At 39.6% G+C, this 26608-nt stretch overlaps 5 protein-coding genes across 9 annotated transcripts; 2 read left to right on the forward strand and 3 right to left on the reverse strand.

The window, feature by feature from the left end:
- The first annotated feature begins 1015 nt into the window (after window positions 1-1015).
- LOC125224011 (uncharacterized) lies at window positions 1016-1689 on the forward strand. The gene has a single exon (XM_048127340.2). The coding sequence runs from the start codon at window positions 1158-1160 to the stop codon at window positions 1482-1484; it is 327 nt and encodes a 108-aa protein (XP_047983297.1). The 5' UTR covers window positions 1016-1157; the 3' UTR covers window positions 1485-1689.
- A 6583-nt stretch (window positions 1690-8272) lies between these two features.
- On the forward strand, window positions 8273-16239 carry CIP8 (COP1-interacting protein 8). Of its 5 annotated transcripts, none has more exons than XM_048122303.2 (2): window positions 8273-9569; window positions 15729-16239. In XM_048122303.2, exon 1 carries the CDS (start codon window positions 8391-8393, stop codon window positions 9558-9560), a length of 1170 nt encoding a protein of 389 aa, XP_047978260.1. In that variant the 5' UTR covers window positions 8273-8390; the 3' UTR covers window positions 9561-9569; window positions 15729-16239. The 5 variants fall into 5 exon arrangements, with proteins under 5 accessions (XP_047978260.1, XP_047978259.1, XP_047978261.1 ...); XM_048122302.2 differs by lacking the exon at window positions 15729-16239 and adding an exon at window positions 10580-10839; XM_048122304.2 differs by lacking the exon at window positions 15729-16239 and adding an exon at window positions 10404-10570.
- On the reverse strand, window positions 11799-15149 carry LOC125220738 (uncharacterized). Its single transcript, XM_089063091.1, has 2 exons — window positions 12533-15149; window positions 11799-12382 (listed from the first exon to the last, which is right to left on the reverse strand). Exons 1-2 carry the CDS (start codon window positions 15096-15098, stop codon window positions 12051-12053), a joined length of 2898 nt encoding a protein of 965 aa, XP_088919217.1. The 5' UTR covers window positions 15099-15149; the 3' UTR covers window positions 11799-12050.
- Window positions 16240-16624: 385 nt separating the features above from the next.
- On the reverse strand, window positions 16625-19121 carry LOC148933761 (uncharacterized). The gene is made up of 4 exons (XM_089065838.1): window positions 18486-19121; window positions 18146-18421; window positions 17511-18056; window positions 16625-17200 (listed from the first exon to the last, which is right to left on the reverse strand). The coding sequence occupies exons 2-4, from the start codon at window positions 18410-18412 to the stop codon at window positions 16856-16858; spliced, it is 1158 nt and encodes a 385-aa protein (XP_088921964.1). The 5' UTR covers window positions 18413-18421; window positions 18486-19121; the 3' UTR covers window positions 16625-16855.
- A 3894-nt stretch (window positions 19122-23015) lies between these two features.
- Window positions 23016-26011, reverse strand: LOC125224084 (synaptotagmin-2-like). The gene is made up of 12 exons (XM_048127434.2): window positions 25898-26011; window positions 25502-25600; window positions 25380-25430; window positions 25188-25311; window positions 25011-25129; window positions 24823-24924; window positions 24657-24731; window positions 24482-24558; window positions 24143-24389; window positions 23716-24066; window positions 23503-23637; window positions 23016-23422 (listed from the first exon to the last, which is right to left on the reverse strand). The coding sequence occupies exons 1-12, from the start codon at window positions 26006-26008 to the stop codon at window positions 23291-23293; spliced, it is 1623 nt and encodes a 540-aa protein (XP_047983391.1). The 5' UTR covers window positions 26009-26011; the 3' UTR covers window positions 23016-23290.
- Window positions 26012-26608: the final 597 nt, after the last annotated feature.

Below are 26608 nucleotides of genomic sequence, written 5' to 3' on the forward strand. Positions count from 1 at the left end.
TTAGGACGAGTCTTTCCATTTATGGTTTAAATTGATTATAACTTATTTAAATATGTGGTGAACAAAATGTAGATCCACTTTTTCTTTGTATTTTTCTAGGTTCAAATTCTTTTTCTCCCGCTTTTAGTTTATCTATAACAAATGAAGGTAGAGAAACTTAAATAAAAAAAATAAGTTATACATGGCAATGATTGGATTAACACAACGAGTAAACAATCGAGTCCATAGTAATGGTTGTGCAAGCAAGGCGAAAGAGAGTTGCAGAGATGAGAGTTCGGTTGAGTTGGCGACCCACGGGTGGAGAAAAATTGGTCAATTGAGAAAGTTTAGAGAGAAGGGTACATAAGCTTAGATACAAAAATAAAAATACACTACTTAGTAACTAATTTTAAATTGTTGGTGGACAAAAAATGTCTTTGCAGAACAATATCTGTTTTTTAATTTGGGGAATATAAACAAGTCGGATCCGATTGAGAAATTTGCACAATTCGTTAAATTACTAGGTGACACTTAAAAATTACGAAAAATACAAATTTCACTCAAAGATCATGGTGTTTCCAATAAATTCCCCTTAATAATAATACTATTTTATTTTATTTTTATGTATTCAAATCTATTTTAAATTTTTGTAAAAAATAATTAAATAAGTACTCCAGTATCTTGTGGCTATTGACATAAGTTCCCTTAAACAACTAGCTTGTTGAAATCAAAGTATGTGAGTTTCTCAAAAGTGATTAATGATTAATTAACCAAAACAATAGTGAAATAATAATACAACTTACATATAATATGTCAATAAATCAAAGATAATGAAAGATGGTATTGAAGTGTGATGCAAAGTAGCTAAAGATTATTTTGGCAATATATACCATTGGGATCTCCTTAATATCATTTCAGAATTATTTTAATATGTTATAAGATGGGTAAAAGTAATTTAAAATTTACAAAAATATATCCATTTAATATTTTTGATATAAGTTGTGATGAATTGAATGCACCCCCACTCATCTTCTTGAATCGCCCCCAACCCAAGCATTAAATTGCGAATTCCCCCACCCTTACCCTTACTTCACCCCCAATTCTTCCATTTTCTAGGTCACTCCCAATTCTCTCTCAAACCACCAGCAAGCTCTCATGCTCCAGAACATTCCGAGGCCATGGCGATTTCCGACGCGGTCGTGGCTAATCTAACCACTCTCTACCTTGTGGTCATTGCCGCCATCAAGGCCTACGGCATGGCGGCCAGCCGGAGCTTCAGCGGCAGCTGCGTAATCGTCCTCTCCACCGCCGCCGTCGCCCTGATCCTCGTCGCCGCCCTCGCCTGGGACGTCTCGCGCAAGGCCACGCGCGCGCTGATGATGAGCGCCGCCGCGCCCGATCCCGGCCACGAAATGTGCCGCGGCGGCATCTGCTGGCACGGCGTCGCCGTCAAATCTCCTGCGTCTCAGGTCCGATTCCGCCTCCCTCAGCACCAAAACATATGATCAAAAATCACCTCTGCTGCTATGCTACTGCACACCTAAATTATACTTCCAATTTTGGTTTTTTGTTTCTTATCTTAAACATATATTTTGCATTTTTTTTGTAATTAAAAATGCAGTAATCCTTTTAGCCTTGTGTAAATTAAAGTGTAAAGATTTTTGGGGTGGAATTTTGTGTATATAAATAATATAAATAGTGTTTTCCTAATATTTTCACCAAACTTTAAATGTATTTATTTAGTTGGTTATTGTTTGTGGGGTATTATGGTAATTTTCAAAGCGGATTGCTTTGGGAGATAAGATGTCAACATTTATCCTAGTTGTTTGTTTGTGGAATAAGAGATAATTCCAAACATTATTTTAAGGAAAAAATTTCAACCATTATTTAAGTTGTTAATTCTAAAGTATGAGTACATTATTAGCATTTTATCTCTCATTCTTACACTTTACTTAATTAAAATAGATGAAGTTGACATTATAGTTTATTTGCTTGGTATAGAATATTTCTATGTACTTTATCCCTGAGATTGTGCAATACTACTATTCAACTAGAATTCGTTCAATTCACATGATGTTGTATATATTTGATTGAAGTGAAACTCATTCAATCCGGGTGAAACTTTGGTTAGCATGAACCATTTATTCTAAACTTGAAGTGAAAAATCGAAAATCATTCAATTCGTGTGATCATATCAACCTTTGATTCGTAATGAATTTGTACTATCACGCAAAAATAATCCTGTTCACATGGTTGCATGAAACTTTGATTTTGTACAAAGCTTTTCTTTTTGAGATATTGGCGCTTAATGTCATGAAACTTTTCAAAAAATTTATTTTTTTTCCACGAACTTTAAACTTAGCATATAATATCATAAACTTAAATAGTTGTATAATTTTTCTCACCATCGACAAAAACTAACTGCATTAAAATGAGATGGATAACCAAATTTGACTTCTAGGGACTTTGTAATCTTATCACTATAATTTTTCAGTGATTAGAATATCGTATTTGATGTAATAACAAATGAAATGTAGCTGAATTTTATTCTTAGTGGAAATAATTAAAAAACTACTATTTAAATAGAAGTATAAACTTTGCACTATCACTTGAAATCATTCAATTCGAACGATCGCATGAACTCTTAATTTGCACTACGCGAATATTTTTTTTTTACAATCACAAAACGATCAATATTGCATGTACTCATAAATTTTTTATAATTAACTTACTTTTTAGTAGTATTAAATTTTGACAATATTTATATATATCCAATAATCCAATAGCAAAATAGCTATTTTTTATTATTACTACATACTCCTACGTTGCTAGAGAACCAATCTCTCTTCATCTTTGGATAGGGCATATTCAAAACTCTAACATGTACTAGTACGTACTTTTTATATATTTGTCACATTACCAAAATTTAACAAACGAAAAAGCCATAATGTAAAAAATACACTTCTTTCTAAAAATCAGGTTAGGGCCTTACATCATATTTCCGAAAAATGTAACCAGATGCCTTCACATTTGGGTTAAATACAAGATTTTGTTTCCATACTTTTGTGATACAACTAACTAGAAGTGGAATGCCCCTTAAAAAAGGAAAATCAGTGAATGAAAATTCACCATAACAATGGTCGCATGCTTTAGTTTAGATTAGTAAATTTTAGTTAATTGTAGGTGTTTTTTTTTAATTTCTTTTATGAGTAAAATTAATAGGGTGTTAGTATTTATGTGAGAACTTAGAAATTGAATGGGTCATCGACGTGACTAATAAGGGATAGGGGACCAGAGTAGTGACACTAGGAATTAAATACTAGTAATTAAATAATTCTGTATATCTCTACTAAAATCTCATAGGTTACTTTTGTGTGCAATCTACGAGAAGTCTCTATTGGTGAGGATGTTAAATTATTAAGTTTGAACAAAATTTTGATATTGAAGTTACTTTGATATTATCTATGGCCTTCACTATTGATAATCTATAATAGTGCTGATTCATATATATAAATATAGTATAATGCTCATTGGTCGTGACTTGCGAGTATCCATTGGAAGCACCGTTAATATTGCTACATCCAAAACTGTGATAAGATTCTTCAAAAATATACTCCCTCGTCCCGGCTAAGATGGCACATTCCATAATCGGCACGGGATTTTAAGAGTTATTGGGTAAAGTGTTTAATTAAAGAGAGAAAATGTGAGTATAAGTATTAAAATAGAGAGAGAAAGAAAGATGAATATTTTGATATGAGTGAGAAAAAGTGGTTGGATGTAATAATTGGAAAGAGAAAAATTTCAAAAAAGGAAATGTGTCATCTTAGTTGAGACAAACTAAAAAGGAAAACGTGTCATCTTAAGTGGGACGGAGAGAGTACAAATTATACTCCACAAAAGTCTAATTTTAAAATTTTTTGATATGTTTGATCTGAATAAAATTGGTCACCAAATTTTATTCTATATTTCGTACGAATCACGAAAACACAATTAGATATTGTCTCTTGCTATAAGAAATGGATTGGATTACTTGTTGTTGCTGGCGAAGGCCGTCGATAATGTAATGAGATTTGCCTCCGCTACCGATTGTGACTCTCATGAGTTTTACCACTAAGGTTGATTTGTCTTCATGAGTTGGAATCATTGTAAGGGTGTCTCTACCGTCGCCCTTCCCATTCGCCCGTCGCGGACGGGCGACCTGACGGGCGCCATAGTGGGCGGGACGGCCGCCCACGCCCGTCCCTTGTGCCCCTGCGATGGCCTCGCCCCTCCCGTCGACGTCCGACCGGACGTCCAAGGTCGGACGTCCGACATTTTAATTTTTTTTTCTAAAATAAACTCTATAAATAGGGCTCCCCCAACTTCATTTCATTCACACAACTTGTGTTGACAAGTTTCTCTCTCTAAATCTACAAATTTCATTTATACTACAATGGAGTATAATAGAAACTCCCCCACCACGAGCGGAGGGAACACACCCTCGATTCCCATCGGATCGGAGGGAAATTTTGCGGGGATGAATCCCCAGATGGCGGGGATGGGCGGTATGCCGGCGATGACTCCCCAAATGTTTTACAATATGTACACTTGGATGAGTCAGATGGGTCAGATGATGCCAGGGGCAGCGGGTTTACCGGCAAATATGTCGGGGTCGGGTGGAACTATGCCAGGGGCAGCGGGTATGGGCGGTATGCCGCAAAATATGGCGTGGGTGGGAGGGATGATGCCCGGGGCGGTGGGGATGGGCGGTACGCCGCCGAATTTGTCGGTGGGTGGGTCGATGCAGCACAGGAGCCCGAGGAACCCTAGGGAATATGTCTATCGGCCATATATAGATTTGTTGGCCGATGATTCCCCTACTTCTGTTCCGGAGACTCAGTACGCCGGCATCGAGACTTTCTCCTTTGAGCAGCTGGGAGTGGAATTGGGGCTATCGCCAATCCATGAGACTCCCGGTGAGGCGGGGCCTGCTGCAAGGGGCAGGAGCAAAGGCAAGGCCAAGGCCAGGAGCGGAGGTAGGGGCAAGGGCAAAGTCCCGAGCTCTTCCTCACACACAGGGGCAGAAGATGAGGAGGGTGAGGATAAGACTGAGGGGAGGACAATCTGGACCGTGTGGGAAAATGCCGCGCTTGCGAAGGCATGGATCGGTGTTGTAGAGGATCCCTACGTCGGAGCGAACCAGTATGTTGACCGAATGTGGCATCGCATCAGTGCCGCCTACTGCGCCATCAAACCGCCTGGGGCGAAGCCTCGCATCCCCGAGCAATGCCGGAAACAGTGGCTCCGGTTGAGGCCTAAGCTCAGTCGTTTTGCCGCCCTCTACCAAAACAACATGCGCATGGTAAGCAGCGGCATGTCTGAGGATGATGTGCGGAGACAAACCTTCTCCCAGTACCCCAGCAAAGAGTTGGGGATCAAAGAGTTTGACCAGTGAGAGGCCTTTCTCGTGGTCAAGGATTCGCAAAAGTTTGCGATTGGTGTCGAATCGGGCTGGAAGCGGACGAAGATCAACTCTTCCGGTGAGTACAGCAGCAGTGCTCCCCGAAGCCGAGGAAGTGGCCCCGCTACCACGAACAGACTCTCGCCGTCGACGTCGCCCGATGGGGCAACAGGCTGCGCAGCGGATGGCGAGGGGAGGCGGTAGCGGCAGCGGCAGCGGGTCCTACGAGGTCGAATCGGAGGCCCCAGGAGCCACAGAGGACGACAGCCTCGCCCACGCGCAGCAAACGAAAACCCTGATGCAGAGCACTATGAAGTGGTATAGCACGCAAGATCCAGTGTTGAAAATGCTGTGCAAGGAGTTGGTCGACTAATGTCGGCGCGATTTAAGGCTGCCTCCCATTGATGATTATGGCGTCGAGATCGGGGGCGGGGACGTCGGAGGCGGCAGCGGCACGGGCGATGGGGACGAGGACGAGGAGGAGGAGTGAGAGCCGATGGTATTATGTAATTTTATTTTTAAACTATGTTTTTTTTTAAAAAATTATGTAATTTTTTTAATTATGTAATTTTTTTAAATGTAATTTTCGTATTTCCAGTTCGTATTCGTATCGGATTATGTCTTCCGTGAATTTTAATTTTAATTGTGAATTAATTTAATTGTGGGAAGGGCTAGTGCAGTGGGAAGGGCTAGTGATGTGGCAGTGGAATGGGAAGAGCTAGTGCTGACGTGGCATGCAGTTTTTATTGAAAGGGCTAGTGGAGGGGCGAGTGGGAGGGGCGCCACCGGAGTTACCCTAATATTCGTTCCTAGTTATTTTTTTTAAGTTATTTTTTTTAAGTTGCTGAATCTTCTAACATCTTTTTTAGTTTTTTAAAGTTTTAGGTATGTCTTGTGTGTGGCTGATTTGCTGCCTAATTACGTTATGAGAAAATTATTGAAACAATTATGATTTAAATATGAGTTTACATAATTGCAACAGGCTATGGTACCATATTGAATCGTACATTTGAAATGCGGTCATGCAGCTTAGATAGATCTCTCATTAGGTCGTTGAAGATGTCGAGCCCTGGTCTTCAAATTGGATCTAGGTGTTCTTTTTCTTCTATGCGGGGTTTGTATATATTTGCATCTTTGCCCGATAAAATTGGTTTAATTCGCTTCATTATATGCTATCTTGGATAAAGTTGACTCATTGCTCGGGTCACCTCTCGTTCTGTTTTATGGTCTCATTTTCTCTTCTAATCATCACTCTTTGTTTTGTGGCAAATGTTATCTAGTACTTGACTTGTTCGAGTCTCTATTTTAGGGTGCACATTGTATCGATTCTAAACTTTGCCTTTTTCGTGGAAGCATTACTATTATTGCTGTTAATACTACATTATCTGTCTAGCCGTCCTTATTGCCCGATGTGTCTCCAAGGCACTACAACCTATCAGTGCTACAATACATTTTATGAATAACTATTGTCGCCATAGAATGAGATGCTATTTGGCAATAACATCTATCCCAAAATAACTAGTGTTAATCTAGTCCTTTTTGTGTCAATTAACCCTAAAGATTTATGTAGAAACATAATTTGACGCAAAAAAATGAGGAGCATATATTTGAACATACTTCATTCTCATCGGAGAATGATTAATACTTTTATTATGGGGGGAGTGTTATATTGCTAACTCAATGCTTAATTGCTAACTACAACTCAATAATAGCCATTAGATATTCAAATTAAAGGCCTAGATCATTAACCACAAAATGTCAATACGATCAACAAAAAACGTCAATAAGGCTATAGGATTAATTCCAATAAAAATCAATAGGGGTATTAATGTCAAGTTAGTTATAACTAACTTTTAAAAGAAATCCCAAAACTTTAAATTCATATAACACATATCAAATTAAAGATAATTTTATAAGGATTCCAACGATATACTACTACATGCATATGTTCCGACGTCAAAATTTGAAAAAAAAAATCTAGAATTTTCGTATTTTTCGTACACAGGCTAATGTCAATACAACTAAGATAATATGTCAATATAAAGCATATACAATGTCAATCCTATATTTGTGTTGACATTCTCAAAGCATTGTGTTGATATTTTCGAAACACTATATTGATATTTTCATCCAAAACCCTAATTTGGCGTTTTTTTTAATTTTTTTTCGATTTAATTAATAAAAACGAAAATTACACGTGGCAAATTGTAGACCACTCGTTTTTTAAAATCACGTGGCCTTAAATTAGTTGTAGTTAGCAATTAAATGATGAGTTAGCAATTGATCACTCCCCTTTATTATGGAGTATATAACTTTTTCTGATTATATGATGTAATTTATTTATATTTTGTTATTTCAATTATATAAAATTTAAAAATATAAATGAAAGTCTTACAGTATTTTTTATTATTCATACATAAATTTAATTAATAAGAAAAAGTACTACACGCTCCATTCCTGAAAATTTGTCACATGTCACGTTTCATCTTTCACCTACATTCCACTAACTCTTTTACATTCACATTTTATTATAAAATTAATATATAAAAATAGGACTCACATGCCACTAACTTTTTCAGCGAAATTTCTATTACATTTATTAAAACTCATGCCGATTCAAATGGTTACGAATATTAGAGAGGAGGAAGTACTAAAAGATAAGACTATGAATAGGGTTGGTGATGATCTGGACGTCAATTAGGAATGCTGGGCTCCACCCGCACCAATCCTCCAATCACCAACACCCTCAACTTCGAACTACGCCTTCCACTCTAATTGCCGATAACTTGATCCCACCGAACCGTAGAGAAACCCGCCTTCAACAAATTCCACTTTGAAAAAAAAATATTAATGAAAAAATACGACGATCCATAAATTCCTTTTCACACACAGAGAGAGACGCTCTCTGCTCTGTTTTTTGGGCCCCAAAATTTTGTCGACGAAAACCTAAAATCATCGGAGAGCGATCTCGATGGCAGAAACCCCAGCCGATCAGTCCCCGGCCCGATCCCAGCCCGAAGCCCGCCCCGGATCGGGCAATCAGTACTGGTGCTACCACTGCGACAAGCGCGTTGCCGTCGAAACCCTCGGGGATCTGCCCGACGTCGTCTGCTGCGACTGTAAAAACGGATTCGTCGAGCTAATTGCCGCCGCAGCCGTCCCCTCCGCCGCCGCCGCGGTGCCGGATCCTTTGGAGGATCCGAATTTCGGGAGCCAGTTCATCCAGGTGCTCCGCTTAATCGCCCAGGCGGCAAGGGAGGAGGACGCGCCGCCTCCGCTGCCTTCCGATCCGTCCAGCAACGATTACCTCCAAATCGAGCTGGACGAGTGGGACAACGACGATGAGGAGGAGGAGGAAGAGGACTACGAGGATGAGCACTCTGTGGAAGTCGTCCGCGAAGAGGAGGATGAGGAGGTGGAGAATCGCGAGCGCGGGGCGGGGAATAACAGATCCGTCGGCAGCGGCGATGAGGATGAGGAAGGGATTGAAGTGGTTGCACGCGAGGACGACAACGACAACGAGGACGAAATGGTTGAGATGATGCGCCGGCGCCGCGATGTGCTCCGGCTCCGATTGAGGGATTTCGCCTCTCGCGCCGCCAGCAGGCGCAACCGTATTCTCGATTGGGCGGATGTGCTGATGGGGCTGGAGGACCACTCGATCGAGCTGACGCTGCAGGTTCCAGATTCGGATACCTACGTCGGGAATCCGGGGGATTACGTCGACGCCTCTGAATACGAGGCTTTGCTGCAGAACTTAGCCGAGAGTGACAGCGGAGCGCGGCGTGGGGCGCCTCCGGCTGCAAAATCAGTGGTGGAGGGGTTGGAGGGTTTTCGGATTGACAAAGAAGAGAACGTAATTGCCTGTGCTATATGTAAAGATACGGTGAATGTGGGAGAAATTGCGAAGAACTTGCCTTGTGGCCATGGATATCACGGCGACTGTATTGTACCGTGGCTTGGGGCGAGGAATTCGTGTCCTGTTTGTAGGTTTGAGCTGCCAACAGATGATCCAGAGTATGAAGAGGATAGGAAGAAGAGAGTTGTGTCGGCCGGTTTAAGGGTGGCTTCGTCCAGTTCTTCTCCCTCCTCTGCTGCTGCTGCTAGCGGTGGTGATAGTCCTGATTCTGCCTTGGCGTAAATTGTATTGGTATGCCGCTAAATTTATGCACTTGATTTACATTTGTCTTGTTAGTTGTAGCTCTGCATTTGGTGATGGGTTTTATTAGTTTTTCCAATTGGGACATTGGTTATGAACTAAGCTTATCTGTAAATAACAAACTTTCTGGTTGAAAAATTCCCAATAAGTTCCGTATGATACAGCATTTGTCATCATTTCTTGATTGCGCTCATCTGTGTTATTTGTGCTGCTAATTTGAGATAAGACTTAGATGTGCATCCATTGTGATTTACTTCTAAAATCACTACTTTGAATGGCTGTGCTGTCAGTGGAAAGCTATTTAGTTTGCGATACTTTACATTGGGTCAAGGATGTGACGCACTATGCCAAACTTTGGGAGTAGTTCATTATTTATTCACTATGTAGGTTGTATTATATGTTTGGATGCTATATGTTCTATGTACTACCAACCAACATAGGTGATTAGTGATTTAGATACTGTTTTATGGATTGAACTTGCTAGCTGAGTGAATGTAATAACTTTGCCGAACTCGAGATTTTTGTGAAATAAAGTTAATGCAGGTTTTGAGGCTTGCAATGGTCATAAGTGAATCGCAACTTGGGTAGGAGATTGTTGGATTGAGAATTTTCAGATTATAGTAGGAAAGGAAAAGCATGTTATGTTTCTTGACCTGAGTGATATTGGATATTGTTGGAAGTTCTTGTTTCAGTTTTATGTGTCAGAGATAGCAACTGAGTATATCTCCAAAAATAAATAGTTGGGACCTGACAGCTAGAGCTATTTAACATTTGTGAATGTCAGAGTTCTCTGTGGGATCTGAATCTGAAATTTTTTGAAACTAGGATTTTCGAGTAGAGGCTGAAATTGAGACTCTTTAGACATTATATATGTGAACATGGTCTATATATGCCATAAGTTACAGAAGGTCAGAAGGTGTCGTGGCTCAACACTTAAAGAGATCTCTATCTTGGTGTATATGCGACAGTTCAATTTGATCCTTGTTTTCATGAGTTTGCAGCTGCTGATGATGTTTTGTTGACTGGAGGGCACAAATCAGTCTAATATTTGTACATATGTGGTTGTTTATGAATTGATGAAAAGGGAGGGAGATAAATTATGGTGTGTTCTGAAGATAGATGAAACTTCCAATGCAAATCCTTGGAAAGCTTAAGCTTTGTATGTTTTTGATTATGTTTTCTGTTTGCCTATCGTTCTATGTATACACCCTTACTCTATATCTATTTTGCATTTACTATGGTAGTAGTGATTTGCTGGTTATGGTGTTCATCTAAATCTTTGGTGCTGGCATTAAAGCATAAGCAGATTTTAACATTTCTGTGTGGTTTGACATTTTGCTTTTGAAAATGAGTTCTTTTCTGGAGTACATAACACCAGAATCTTGTATGTGGCTGTTGTGTGAATTATGTATGTGGAAGGTGGTTTTCTTTCATTGCTTCTCATCTCAAATGCTAGCAGCAGGCATGTAATGTCATGCAAGGAACAAGCATATTCGTTTTATGAATGCTGCAATTAACTATGTGCGTGGTTTTGTTACAAGACAAATTTACTCTTTCACTAAATGAAATTGCATGCTATATCTTGTTGGGAATAAAAAATATTCTGTAGTACTCCATCTGTCATCTGTCCTAAGTTAATCGCATTCGTTTTTGGGATGTTCTTGGGATGTTCTGGAGTATTATATTATTTGGCAAACATCAATAATTAAATCTCACTCTTTTTTCTACTCCCTCTTTAATTGATTATCTACTACTTTATTTTCTCTTAGTTTATCTACTTATCTCTTTAATTATCTACTTTAGTATCTCTTCATTTATCTCTTGCACCTATTTTCTTGCCTCCACACTTATCTCACTAAATACAACTCTCTTCGGTTGTCATTAGATTTTAAGAATTGTAAAAGAATGTAGCTAGAAATGACCAGTGGAATGTGTCTTTTACTAGTTTTAAAGCTTTTTCATTGATTCCAAACAACTGAAAAATTTAGGACTTCTTTTTTTATTTAACGTAGTAAATGATACTTTTGGAAACACAAGTGTAAAATTCTAATTACAATATTATTCCACAATCAGCAATGAAAGAGTTCCAGCACAATTACTATGATAACAAATTTTATTGATGAAAAGCTAAAAAAGGAAATGATTACAGTATTTGATTGGTATATAGATTACAGTAGTACTAAATTTGGAATAATAGAAGAGGAAAAAATCATTCTATGATGAAAATAGAATAACCACCCCTTTATTTATCTTATGTACATAGCAGGTATACAATCCACTATAAAAAACATTTTATCAATCTAGAATAGAAGGGTGAGGGAAGGGGTTTGTTGTTGAGAACTCTAAAGCCGGAAAGAATTTTGAGAATTTGTAAGGTATGGAATCGTAGTCTATATAGCATTATGATAGAAAGGTATCTATTAACCCTAGTCTAAAAAACCTAGACCTATCAATCAGTATATAAAATCCGAATTATTGATCTATGTCAAGACTAGGTTGCTGAATTGTAGAAAGCAAGTTCACAATTTCCCTCATCGTGGGCCGATCAGAGCTCTCCTCCTCCACACATGCCATCGCAATCTTGAACAAATTCACCACTTCCGCCACCGGGTTTGCTGCCAGCCTCGGGTCCACCACTGCTGCCACCGCTTCGTAATCCGCCGTAGTCTCCTTCACCCACATAACTATATCCACCCCATCCCCAAACTCCCCCACGGGCTTCCTTCCTGTGATCAACTCGAGCATCACGACTCCAAAACTATACACGTCGCTCTTCTGGTCGACTTTCAATGTGTAAGCGTATTCTGCCATAAGAATAATAATTTAAGCTCTTAGAGGCAGACATGTCATTAAAATTTTAGGTTGTGATAGTAATTTGAAGTTACGACATTCTAATTCAATTTCAAATTCTTTATTAGATGATGAGATGAGTATTCGAACATTAGAACACACACCTGGTGCAATGTAACCGTAGGAGCCGGCAACCATGGACATACACTCAGAGGCGCCAGCGTCGCGCCAAAACTTGGCTAGACCAAAATCAGCGACATGAGCCTCAAAATCAGCATCAAGCAAGATGTTGTTGGACTTAACATCCCGATGAATGATTGAGGGCGAGCAATCGTGGTGCAGATAGCTGAGCCCTCGAGCGGCATCGAGTGCAATCTTGCACCTAAGATCCCACTGCAGATGAGCCCCCTTGGACCCATGGAGCATATCACCTAAGCTCCCATTCGGCATATACTCATACAACAAAAGATTTGTATCCTCATTCGACACGTATCCGAGGAGCCGCACGATGTTCCGGTGGCGGATCCTCCCCAGCGTCCGTATCTCCGCCCTGAAGCCACGATCGCTTCCACGCCCAACCACCCTCTTCACCGCAATATCCGTGCCATCAGGCATGGATCCACGGTACACAACACCGCCCCCGCCTTTTCCGACCACGTTCTCTTCCTTGAGGCAATCCACCACGTCTTCGGCTCTCATCATATCCACCTTTTGAAACGTGGTGAGTTTCCATCTCCGTCCCTTGTTCGCCTTCATTCTCCTCACCACCATCCAGATCGCCGATAGCGCGAACAAAGCCACTAACACCGCCGCCACTGCGATCAACAGAGTTAACCGCAGTGGTGGCGGTGCACGAGCTGCAGCAGCGCAACTTGCGTTGCTGCTGCAGAGGTGCGGATTCCCAGCAAAGCAACGGTCGTCCATGTCTTTCAACAACCCGGCCGTCGGCCTTCGCCCCGAGAAATCATTGTAAGACAAATCCAACAATGTCAAGCTTTTCATTAGCCCAATCTCACTCGGAATTGAACCAACCAACCTGTTCCTCGACAGATTCATCACATTTAAATTCTGAAGGACAGAGATGGCCAAAGGAATCTCACCGTCAATCTCGTTTCGACTCACGTCGAGGAACGTCAAACGGGAGCAACGGGCGACAGAGGCCGGAATCTTCCCCGTCAAATGGTTGCCGCTCAAGTTCAGCACCGATAACTTCTTCATATCAGAAATGGTCGCCGGAATGTCACCGGAGAATCTATTGGAATCTAATGATAGAATCTCGAGATTCCTCAAACCCCCAATTCCTTGTGAAATGTTCCCAGATAACCAATTGCCGGACAGTGCAAGAGTGCCGAGATTCGGAGCAGAGATTCTTGCCGGAAGCTGACCTGTCAGGTAATTACCACTCAACTCCAGCATGTCGAGCTCCGGCAAAGCGAAAAATCCCGCCGGAATCGTTCCGTTGAAGAAATTATTCCGGATTCGAACTCGGGCTAACGACCTGCATTCGCCGAGTTCCTCCGGAATCGGTCCGTAGAAATAGTTATCCATCAGAATCAAAGTCTTCAGCCTACCGCCTCTGCATAAATTCCTCGGGATTTTTCCGGTGAGATGATTGTTCTTGACGTCCACAAGCACCAGCCTCCCATTGCTGCCGAGATTCTCCGGCAGCTCAAGCGTGAAATTATTGCTCCAAATCTGCAAAACTTCGAGATTCGGCAGATCGCCGATGAAGCTAGGAAACGGCCCCTCAAATTTGTTCCCGAACAAATTAATCAATGTTAGTTTCTTTAAACCATCGAACCTCGCCGGAATCCTGCCGGAGAGGTTGTTGATCGATAAATCCAACGACATGAGGCTAACCAACCCGGAGAGCTCCGCCGGAATTTCGCCGGTGAGATTATTCACCTGAAGAAACAAGCTGTGCAGCCGTGTAAGCGACCCGAGGCTCGCCGGAATCCCGCCGCTGAGGTTGCATTTCCCTAAATCGAGCAGCTCCAGCGTCGAAATCAACCCGAATTCCGGCGGAATTCCGCCGGAATACGTGTTGTAGTATCCGAGAGAAAGTTCTAGAAGATTCGGAATCTCGGATAGACCAGGTGGAATCATCCCGGTGAGGCTGTTTCCTTGCAAGGACAAATGCGTGAGGCTCTTGAAGCCGGAGTAGACCGCCGGAATTTCGCCGGAGAAGTAGTTTCCGGCGAGATTCAGCACTCTTAATTTCTTCAATCGCACGAATCCGACCGGTATTTCACCGGAGAAACTATTATCGTACACGTCGAACACCTCAAGTTCCGTCAGTTTCGCCACCATCTCGTCGGGAATTCCGCTGCTGAAGGCGTTGGAGCTGAGATTGACCCGCTTCAACGACGAAAGCATGCCGAATTCCCTCGGCAGAGCGCCGGTGACATTGGCGGCGGTGAGTGTGAGATTCACGAGCCCCCGCAATAGCCCGATCTCCGGCGGAAGATCGCCGAAGAGGGGAGTGTTTGTGATTTCCAGAGAAATCACGCGGGCGTCGGCGCCGCATGTTACGCCGCTGAATGAGCAGTGGGCTGCCGGAGAAGAAGGAGAAGGAGCAGCCCAGTCGTGGAGGCCCGAGCCCGAGGGCCCTACGAGGGATGATTTGAGCATTAGTAAGATTTCGAGATCTGATAATGGATGAGGATATACAGGTTGGGATAAAATGAAGAAGAAGAAGATGGAAACAAGACTACACTTTCTTCTTTCCATTTTTCTTTTGTGTAGCAGACGAGATTCTGCTGTCTGTGTATGGCTGTAACAATCTTTACTTTATTTAGAGCAGGTTCATGACAAAAATACCAGTTTTGTCAAATTATGATTTGGCACATTTATTTAACTATTCAAATAGTAAAAACTAAACATGATTTTGGATTTGCAATTATTAAACTACTACTTAAAAATGTGGTAGTTTACTTGTAATATGTTTTATGTTAAGAATGGTCGACTACCACGTTAATGCTGCTCCCTTCGTCCCTGATTAATTGTTACTCTTTGATCGTGCACACATTTTTAAGAAGAGTGAATTACATAAATGGTACCTGATCTTTCACTTTCACACGAAAACGGTACCTGATCTTTATTTTATATCGTTTATGGTACCTCGTCACTAAAATACCCCCTTTCCAATTCAGAATGACATCCATGTCCCATAGGGTAGGTTTGTAATTCCAATTGATGTCATTATTATTGTGGCAGATTGCCTCACTACTATATTTGGATTTTAGCACCAAGTTATATCAAACTTTTTTTTTCCCTTTCTTATATATATTTTACTCAACTCACCTTTTGTCTATTTCTTCTCTCATTTCCTTCTTTCTTCTTTGTTTCTTCAATGTCTAGGTTGTCAAGTACTTAGGAAAGTTACTCGGGTGAAGGAAGAAACGGGTGTCGTTGGCTTAGAGTTGAGTACGAAAATTGTTGGTGTCGCCAAAGAGCAAGTCTCAAAATAGTGGCTGACGCACGACGAGAATCTTACGGTATGTTGTACTTCGTTTGCGAGAAGAAAGGTAAGGTTGGGGGTTGTCATTTTTTTCGATGGTGTTATCCAAAGTCGATGGACAAGGATTCTGTTGGGCAGATTCGTCGAGAAGACGTTGACGAAGTTGAATCACAAAGTTGTGAAGATCGAAAGTGTGGTCGGACAGTGGGAGCTGGATGTAAAGGGAAAGAATTTTTTCTTGTATGTGTTGCTTGTTGTTCTTTAGTTGTTGCAATTGCTGCTATGGTTATTAGTTTGGTAAATTAGATCCGTCTATTGGAAGCTTAGTGTAATACAATTATGTTCAGTTGATTTGGGGAAGACAACTACATTTGTTATTATTTTGGTACTACATTTGTTATTATTTTGGTAGTAATGGTGTTAATTAAATGCGAATAACATTTAGTACTATTGGTTTTGGTACTGCAGTTGTTATTATTTTGGCACTACATTTGTTATTATTTTGGTAATAGTAAACTACGACTAATTATTTTGATACTACATTGTTATTATTTTCGTATAATGGTGATAATAAAATGTCTATTGGTGTGTTAATATTTTGGTACTACATTTGTTATTATTTTATTACTGATGGTGATAATAAAATGTGAATTATATTTGGTACTATTGGCGATAATAAAACGTAAATTAAATTTCGACACCCTAAAATGATTGCGAAAAGTAAGACATATCAAACATGAAAGCCAAAAATATCTATGCAAAGTTCATAACCATAAACTGTAGATTGTTATGCTTACAACAAACGAAAGTTGGATCATAGATTCACTATAAACCTGACAAAAATCATCACCAGTTTGCCATCCCCATGGGGATACCATGTCCAAAAAATCAAAAACCACCTGAAATGCTAGGCTTCAATCGAAGTCCGTAAAGTTCAAAGTTCATGACAAAACAAGGCAGACTGCACGTGATTTTCACAAAATGAAACACAACACCACAACAAAATCCCACAATGACACCCACAAGTTTAATCTGCGTTTCTGCGACGGCCACACCTCTGAGCCCTCCTGGTGACGCTTATTGGACGAGGTGGACCTGCCGCTCCTGCTGTCCCCCGAGTAGGCTGCCCTCTCCCAGCTGCTAGTGCTCGTCTGGCCGGAGCAGCCCGCGGTGCGGCAGTTGATCGACTTGAAGATGGCCCCGCACCAGATTGCGGCTGGCTAGAAGATGCTCCACTCCTTTGACTAGTCGGTGTCGGGGGTCGAGGATCGTTTTGACAGGTTCTCCTGTTGTGCCCTATCTGACCGCATCGACTGCACGTGATCAAGGTTGACCGCATAAGTTCTTCGACCCCATTCTCACGATATTGTACCTGTGTTTCCCAACAAGCAAAATTATGGTAACTTAGTGGCATTACCTGATTTTTGTAGCATAACATAAGTACCTACTTATCAAATTAAATGTATCAACTGATTTTGCTTTCATTTAAAATTGGAAAAAAGTGGAATCAGATGTGAGAATATCACAATGATGTGGCATCAGTTAAAGGCTATAGGAGTGTAATATTGCAAAACTTGTTTGGATTTCACTTATTTGCAAGAGGATAGAAAGCATGCACTTATTTCTAATTAATTAAATTACTACAAAGATGTATCTGTATTATGGTAACTTAGTGCTCATACCTGATTTTGTTCTCTTCTAACCTTGCGTGGGCGGCCACGTTGCCTTTTTGTGTTAGGGGGGACCAACTCGAAACCAACTTCCGATGATCTAGGCCAATTTTCCATCCCGTTGATAGGATACAAGACATGCTCGTAGAGGGCAGTCATGCGGATCCGTGAGTAATACTCAGACACATAATCTGTGATGGAATCGTCGATCTTCAAAATGGAGGCTGCCGCATGCACACATGGGATACCTCTGAGTTGCCAAAGCCTACACGTGCATTTCTTTGTTTGCAAATTCACCACAAACTGACCATAAGGGCCAGTGACTTGGTATTCATGCTCACCGTTCCACAACGATCTCCACGAGGTCGACTCTGCGGCTGCTTTATCAATAATCTCCTTGATCACAGGAGGTACCGGAAAATCATAGTTCTTCACCCACTGACCTTTGATCTGTATGCGCTCCAGCTGCTGTGTTCGAATCTCCTCCAGCATGGTTATTATTGGCTTCTCTCGAGCAAGAACAATCTTTGAGTTAAACGTCTCACACATGTTGTTGAGCTACACGACGTGTCACGTATTAAAATCATTGACAATGTGAAGTCAATATAAAGGAATACCTTGTACTGTACTTGCAGTTAGTAGGTTACCTGTGTATCACAAAGAGTGTGCTCAGAGAAGAAGGCCTTAATCCATTTCTCCTTCGGGGCGACTCTAGTCAGATACTGGTGTGCATTTGTGTTGAACACTTGCATTGCATCCATATTTTGGTCAAACTCCACGACCGTTGTGCTAGATGAAATCCCCCACATCCTCTTCTTCAATATGTCTCCGGAGAAGCGCTTCTTGTAGTTGTTGTACATATGTTGTACGCAAAATCGGTGCTCGCTTTGTGGATATTTTTCACCAATTACCATACCCAAGCCCTGCATAAAGTAAATTGAAATAAATACAAAATTTATACTTCATATACAATAGAAAATGTTGTACCTTTTATTGGTCCGACATAAAAACATATCTAGGAGGATTAGCCGATATATCCAGATCCTCGTCTAGGAAATCCAGAAACCAATGCCATTGCTCGTAGCTTTCGGTCTCGGCAACTGCCCAAGCTATTGGCCACCATCCATTGTTGGGATCGATGCCGATAGTGGTGAAGAGCTGACCCTTGTAAATCAGTCATATGTATATAGATATAGAAAAATAGTTGTTCACTTACAATTGCAGCTACGGACTAAACTTTTTTTTTGCCCTCCTTTAACTTTGTTGCCAACACCAATGCCGAAGGGGAAACAAATATTTACCATGACTGTTGAATTTAAGATTACTGCAAAATCGAGCAATGAAACCAAAAAAACTCACCGTATTCATTTTTCGGGTTGAATATATTCTGTCCACGACCACGGATGTCCCACGTCTCCTCGTCTACATCTATTATATGCGGAGCTTCATAACCAACCCCGGAGCTAGAAGCTTTCGATTTTGAAGACGACGCCCGCCCTCTTTTCTTGGGGGGGCATTTCTCACCGTTTAACGTCAATAGCACAACACCGACGGTCAATTTCTTCAGTCGGCCGGACGTCAGATTGAGTGGAAGGGAGGTAGAGTGAGAGTGGTAGATGAAACGGTGGAGGTTTTAAGTGAGAGAGTGAGAAAGTGAGATGAAGTGGCATGGTGGAAGGATGTTTAGTGAAAATGAAATTGTTGACGTGTCAACCATCCATTGAAGTAAAACATAAGACAAAAATAATGTTACTGTGCATGAGATCAAATCATCAAAAATTCGCTCCTAACACTTTGCATCAAATCTTCAGAAATTCGCTCCTGACACCCTGAATATCTGCAAAAATCAGACATTTTTTATTTCCAAAATTATCCCCATCTACCTAATTTGTCCTTACGGGGTAATTTGGGGCGAAATTTATGCTAGGTACCGAAATTGTGATTAATAGATACCATAAACGATATAAAATAAAGATCAGGTACCGTTTTCGTGCGAAAGTGAAAGATTAGGTACCATTTATGTAATTCACTCTTTTAAGAAATATAAAGAAAAGTTAGTTGAAAAGGTTAGTGGAATGTGAGACCCATTTTTTTATATTGGTTTTATAATAAAATGTGAGTGAAGAGAGTTAGTGGAATGTGAGACATACTTATCATTTATGATAAAAATGAAGCGCGACAATTATTAAGGAACGGACCAAAATGGAAAAGAGTGATAATTAATCGGAGACGGAGGGAGTATAATATTGTCCGTTTTGGGTCAAAGCTGCAGAGAGTTGTTTTTGGGACACTTCTAATAAGCCTCAAACTAATTGGGATTGGACATGAATTATATATATCTTTCAACTTCTCTCACTCATCCAATGTGGGATGAGTTTGTATCCAACAAACCTCCCCTCAAACCGAGACCACATCGGGAACGCAGTCATCCAGGGCCCGACTCTAACTCGAGTCTCTCTGGGCCCGATCCTAACCGGGGATCATCCGGGCCTGACCCAAAGCCACCTTAGCTCTGATACCACTTGTTAGAATCGACGACTGCAACATTAGTTTGATATTGTCCGCTTTAGGTCAAGCCGCATATTCAAGCAAACGATATTTGTTTTTTTAATGAATTGACGATATCGGTTACATTACTCAAATTTTAAAATCAGATGAAAAAAGTATAAATTTGGATCTGTTAGCAATTACTCTCCCTTTGTACCATGTTAATAGATGCTTTTCATTTTCTGCAATTGTTTTAGAAAAAATAGTTATAAATAATTAAATGAAGAAAAAATAAAATAAAGAAATACATAAGGGAGTATCTAATGGAAAAAATTCTAATTATCTGATGAAAGATATTGTTGATATTTTTACTCAACATTTTATGTCCCAAAAATTTTAATATTAGTTAGGAAAACTATAAATTTAGTAAAGATGGATGGTTTTTTTTTGTGCCAATTTAGCCTTTTATTTAAACACTGGTTTCGCTTGTCTTGGTGTGAGGATGATGAGGCGAGTGGTTATTGGATTGCTGTCAATGAAACGGGTCGGTTGTGTCGTGACGTACCCTTACTGACTCTAATTTGGACGATAATCAAAAGTCAACTTTCATTTTTGTTTGTGTCAATCTTCATATCTTCTTGCTCAACATATTATTTATGATTTCATTATTACTTCTTGTCTCTTCTCATAGATTTGGAGCAATTCCTGCATGTGAATGCTCAAGTATGGGTTTGGTTGTATCCTCACTCTTAAATTTCAAAGTATTTTTTTACCGAGCACCAAATTAGTCAGTAAATAGACAAAAGTGCTCGTCAAAGATAACATATACCGAGCACAAAAAATGCTTTGTACAAGCCTAGCTCAAAAGTTACCAAGCACGAACTGAGTAGAAGCTCACAAACATACCGAGTATTGTCGGTGCTTAGTTATAAATAACACGACCATACCAAGACCGGCAAATTTCCGAGCATGGAATTATTTCCAAATTACTAAAAGAATATTTAAATAAAATTGAAAACAATTCAGATCACCCAAATGCTTAGAAAATTCTAAAAAATACATTTAAACTAAACTAAGCGTAATTTTGAATTTTTTTACAAAACATCTAAATGCCATTGTGCTATTAAAAAAAATTCCGACCATACAAGTGCTCGGGAAAATTTTAAAAAAATATACAATTAAAAACAACTCCAAGCACCCTCAGAAAAGTCTAAAAAAAATATTTAAATAAAATTAAAATTAATTCTGAAATTTATGAAAAATTATTTATATTAAAGTTTGGTCTTCATCTTCATGTGCCTATTATTTATGATTTCATTACTACACCTTGTCTCTTCTAATTAAATAGGAGCAATTCCTGCATATGAACAGTCAAGGGGTGGGATTTGGTTGTATTCTTCATTCTTAAATTTCTTATCTTTACCAATTTTACCAGCTGGAATTTTTATACGATTGTGAAACATTTTATAAAGCAATAAGGATTACATTTGTCCATTACTGGGATTTAATTGTATAAAAGGTTGGTAGATGGTTATCTTAGCTTTTTGATAATGTTGATTCAAATTCTGTAAAAAAACATTGCCAAAATAATCATGAAACTTATTTCAAATTTTGATATGTTCCACTGCTTTTAAAATTGTCAGAAAAATAATAAATTTTAGATTTATTCTAAATTATTCTATGGTGAAAATTTTTGGCCACTCTGTTAGTATAGCATGTTCGGTAGAATATATAACTCATCTAGGGATGAAATTCTATAAACAAAAATGTCATTTTTGCTCATAGAATTCCATCTCTAGATGAATTATCTACTCGTTTAGCACTTACTATTTTATTTATATTTCTCACTAGACCACTCTGTTTTCTTGAAGAATAGGCAAGATTATTTAATTCACCATCTTCGACATTCGCATATGATTATATAATACTCCCTCCGTCCCGGAGTATTAGACTCACTTCTTTTGGGCACATGATTTAAGGAATTGATATTTAAATAGTTGAAGTGGAGAGAGTAAAGTATGAGAGAGGGAAAAAGTAGGGGAGAGATGAGAGAAAAAAATAGATGGAGAATAAAATAAGATAGATGCTTTTTGCTAAAAAAGGAAATAAGTCTAATATGTTGGGACATCCCAAAAAGGAAAGTTGGTCTAATACCTTGGGACAGAGGGAGTATACAATTTCAAAAAAACTCACCATAAGATAACTATAAATAAATCATAATAGTAACTTCTTAGTTTTTGTGGCAGATTTCAAAATCGTGGGACATACCAATATTGTTGAAGAAGCTTTATCATTAAGAGTATGGAAAGGAAGTTTTAATCCCTGGATTGACTAGTTAACTGGAGTGGAGTAACTGCTAACTCAATTCTCAAACACGATTTTGTCATGATTAAGGGAAGACATTTTAATAGTTAAGAGTATGGAATGAAAGTTTTAATCCCAAGATTGACTAGTTATATGTGACGACATGTCTAACAAAAAGAGGAAAAAGTTGCATAGACTTCTGTGACATAACAGATCAGAAGATGGTCCAACGTTAATCCCTATGCACCAATCAATCTATTGCGTCATGCATTCAATGTTGACTATTTTATTGTACGTGTAATAATGATATGTGTCTTATTTTTGTTAGAAGATGATAAATATTAAATAGGGATTGCAAAAAATTAGTGAAACGGATCCATCCATTAAACCAGTATATACTTCTTCCGTCCCAAAAAGAAAATATGCACTTTGAGTTCGACATGGATTTTAATATGAAATTGATAAAATAAGAGAAAGGTAGTGAGAAAAAAGTAATTAAAGTATTGTTAGTGGAGAATGAGTCTCATCTCATTAGAGAATGAAGACTTTCCAAAATTCGAAAGTGCATATTCTTATGAGACGAACTAAAAATAAAAGAGTGCATATTTTTATGGATCGAAGAGAGTATAATATTAGCCATATCATATATAATTGGAATTTGATACCCACATCTATACATCTTCTCATGCAACCAACCTATCACATAAATAAACAATAAAGTGAGTATGTTAATGACACATTTTTCTCAAACTCCTATTATTGAAAATAATAAACAAATATCATGTCAATATATTATACACCATGTCTTAGACTACATTTCCTAATGGTGTAGGATAAATCTATAGAACTTAGATCAGCAACCTAATTCACATCTCCATATTTATCTAAACTAGAAGAAAAACTATTGCAGCATAAACAATATCTATGACCTCATTCAAACCAATTCCATCAATTCATACTTACTCGGATCATCAACTATCAAGCAAAACAGCCAAGAGCATCTATGTCGCGGTTCGCCACTGCATCTCAACCTGAATCCGGCCATTCCTTGAGTCGATAAGGTGGTACCTCTCGTTGATCCTCTTGTTGCTGACGACGTCTGCTAGGTTTATATCCGCGTATCCAAGTGTTTCCTGTTGATCATGTAAGAAAAAACACCTCAGCAGATGAAAAGCATCTCAACAAAAGCACTTGGAACGTCGAGAACCATTACCTTGGGGTATCGAAAGCCTCCCATTCTCTTCGAAGAGCTGGTTACTTCAATATGGATTCTTTCGTTGCTAGGCGGCTCTTCCAGTACGAACTGAAACTCCTCTTCCCACCTCGGATCTCTGTTTTTTCTCAGTCTCTACCACATTTAGAAATAGAAACACATCATGAAACTGCATATTCGAGGAGAGCTTAACAGATCATACTAACATGGTACCTTAGTTTTTCTCATCTCCCCACGAAAGTGTAGGCGTGCGGACGGATTGTTATGGTTCTTGCCTTCCAAATCCTCAGCTTCGTGCACGATAACAACAAGCACGCCACCACCCTCGGGAGTTCCCTGAGGAGCCTTCTCGACTTCGCCTATAGCAATATTGCAGCTAGCCAGTTCCTGTTCACCAAAAGGTTTGTAATTGACCTCGACTACAAGATGTCCCCGCGCCTTCTCATTCTGAGGGTCGTCCGGATTGAGATTCTTAAGCACGTCGAGAGTTACGAGCTTTGGCTCCTCAGGAGTTAGGTCCTTCAAGTGAACTACATTCAACCCCATCTTTTCATGCGATCCAACCTAAAGACGAGTGCAAGTAATCACACGTGTCGTGTCAAATCACAACGAAGAACAGAAGCAAACGAGCAAGACACACCTTTTCCCAGTCGTACAACGTGATCACCAAGTCTTGAGCTTGAGGGTCCTTGACAACGAGGCTGAACTCCTCGTTCCATTCGGGGTTCAAGTTGTTCTTCTTCACAGATGTCTGCTTCGACTGCATCTTGTCATCGTGTAGAGCTAACTTCACGTACGGATCAGCAGAGCCTAAGAGATCCTTCTTCTTAAGATTCATTGCTCGGATAACGTTCACGTGCACCATACCAACTGGCCTCTGCATTGCTCTGTCAATTCACACATCATAAATCCATGAATTAGGCAATAATAACATGTGATTAATTTCGAAATATAGGTAGAAAACAACATTGAAACTTACTTCATTGGATCCATTATTTGAACTTCAAGCCTCTTAGGCCATAAATACATGTTTGCAACTTGATCTTTGATGATTTCCTAAACAAGCATAATAAAACACTGTGTCACAAAAATCGACAGATCGCCTTAACATCAACTTCAGAAAATCGACAAATCGCCTTAACTAACATCTATACCTGCACCATTCTATACGCACCGGGGATGGACATTGCATCAGCACCGAAAAGCTTCACTCCAAAGTCGACATGAGGCTAGTAAACGATAAAACATAGCCGAACATCTGATCTTGTTACCTTTAGGAATCTAAATTTTCACTAATTAAACAAACTGATAAGCCCATACCTTCTCCATCAGAGAAACGAATATATTCGCGAAGCAAGGAAAGGTTGGGACTAGAGGCTTCATGGTGATGCGCGGAGAAGCAAAAACTTGAAAGTCGATAACCTAAAACACCCCATAAAGACAGGACAAATCACTTATGGATGGATATCAAACATATCAGTGAGAGGAATGACACAAAGGAACGATACCTGCGCAGTGGCTTTCAGCCCGAACGCCTTGACAGCAACGAGTATGTTAGGCGTACCTGCCCACTTCAAGCCTAGCTCCATCATCAGTTCCTTTTCCTCAGTGGTGTACACCTTCATTCCTGTGGATAAACTTCAAGTTTAAAACGACGAAGCAGCAAAAGAAATCCACGGCCTGACCTTGAAAAGTCGGAGGCAGGCCACCCAAAGTAAGCTGTTCGAATTCCACACTGTCGATTTTGTACTGAGGAATTTGCTCAGCTATGATAGGCTCCGCGATTTGCTTAACTGTCTTGCATATGGCCTGAGAGCTTCGTCGTGTCATCATTGTAATCGGATTGCAAATTAAGAGATGCAATGAACCAAACATACCTTATCTAAATAAGGCCACATACACTCAATGAATTTGTTCAACCAATCTAGCTGCAGCAGATGCCTTTATATGAGGCTATGAATAGAAATCTCTACAAATTTGACAGAGAAATGGAGCTCACTCTGTCATAGTCTGGATTTTTAATCCAAAGTGGTATTTCTGGAAGCAGAGTTTGGAGAAACTCGGATGATTGCTCGACTAATGGACGGACTTGGGGATCCTGTAGATTAACGCGCATACGATTGAGCATTCGAAGGATTACATATCAACACAATCTCAACACAATGTCGATCAATCCACGAGTAAACCCTCCCTAAACAACTGATCAGTTCCCCAAAACATAACTCTAAGAAATCAAGAATCAACAATGGGGTAGAATCCTAAAATAATTCAATCAAATCACCACCATGCACATTGCAATGCAAATTCACATTTCAGAAAGAAATCAAATCAAATTAACCACAACAAAAATGATATTAATCCTAAAGCAGAAAGGGGTTGAAAGCTGAGATTTCACCTTAACATCATTTGGTAGAACATAGATTAACAAGAAATATCCAGCCACAAGCCCAGCTGAAAAACCCATCCCAAAACCAATCATTCCCATTATTGTGCTCACAACACCCATATCTCTAATTTAATTTATATAAGCAAAAATCTCTCAACAATTATTGATCAACAAATTCAAGAACCAATTGCACGATACCGGAAAGGGTTAATTTATTATGTTTTTTATAGAAAAATTATGGAGAATCTGAGAAACGAAAGTTTGACAAATGGAGACTGAAGTGAGGGATTTGGAACAAAATTAGCAGGTGTTGTAATAAAAGTAGTAACATAAAAAAGGTTTCCTTTCTTGCATTGAACAACCCAGGATGGATCCATACTTAACGGTTTTCTTTTAACTAGTACTATTATAATTAGTAATCGGTTACAATGTATGTAATAAAATGGCATCATAGATGTGTGTAAATTGTAATAATGGGAACAATATACATTTATCTCTTTGCCAATGCCATTGAATAAGAGAAAGAGTGGGAAGTGTTGGATTATAATTTAACTAGTTGTTGGGCTACTATCGTGTCATCTTACTTCCTTCACTTTGATAAAAGGGAACTGGTCGTGGATTTTAAAACTATTACGTTAGGGACCTAACTGATGCTGCCAATTAAAGATTAGTTGAATTATTCTACGAAATAAAAATATATATTATTCATAAAAATAGTAC

Source organism: Salvia hispanica, chromosome 1 (genome assembly GCF_029641045.1).
Source record: "Salvia hispanica isolate PSC_SH4W2 chromosome 1, Shi_PSC_v1, whole genome shotgun sequence".
Classification (NCBI taxonomy): domain Eukaryota; kingdom Viridiplantae; phylum Streptophyta; class Magnoliopsida; order Lamiales; family Lamiaceae; genus Salvia; species Salvia hispanica.

What these genes read in the sequence shown, in the direction of transcription:
- LOC125224011 (XM_048127340.2), top strand. Translation starts at nt 1,158, where the DNA reads ATGGCGATTTCCGACGCGGTCGTGGCTAATCTAACCACTCTCTACCTT.
- CIP8 (XM_048122303.2), top strand. Translation starts at nt 8,391, where the DNA reads ATGGCAGAAACCCCAGCCGATCAGTCCCCGGCCCGATCCCAGCCCGAA.
- LOC125220738 (XM_089063091.1), bottom strand. Translation starts at nt 15,098, where the DNA reads ATGGAAAGAAGAAAGTGTAGTCTTGTTTCCATCTTCTTCTTCTTCATT. An exon ending in CTACGGTTACATTGCACCAG is followed by an intron (nt 12,383 to 12,532) that starts GTGTGTGTTCTA and finishes TTCTTATGGCAG; the next exon opens with AATACGCTTACACATTGAAA.
- LOC148933761 (XM_089065838.1), bottom strand. Translation starts at nt 18,412, where the DNA reads ATGGTAATTGGTGAAAAATATCCACAAAGCGAGCACCGATTTTGCGTA. An exon ending in ACACTCTTTGTGATACACAG is followed by an intron (nt 18,057 to 18,145) that starts GTAACCTACTAA and finishes CACGTCGTGTAG; the next exon opens with CTCAACAACATGTGTGAGAC. An exon ending in TTAGAAGAGAACAAAATCAG is followed by an intron (nt 17,201 to 17,510) that starts GTATGAGCACTA and finishes TGGGAAACACAG; the next exon opens with GTACAATATCGTGAGAATGG.
- LOC125224084 (XM_048127434.2), bottom strand. Translation starts at nt 26,008, where the DNA reads ATGGGTGTTGTGAGCACAATAATGGGAATGATTGGTTTTGGGATGGGT. An exon ending in TCGTTTCTCTGATGGAGAAG is followed by an intron (nt 24,732 to 24,822) that starts GTATGGGCTTAT and finishes ATCGTTTACTAG; the next exon opens with CCTCATGTCGACTTTGGAGT. An exon ending in GAGGCTTTCGATACCCCAAG is followed by an intron (nt 23,423 to 23,502) that starts GTAATGGTTCTC and finishes CATGATCAACAG; the next exon opens with GAAACACTTGGATACGCGGA.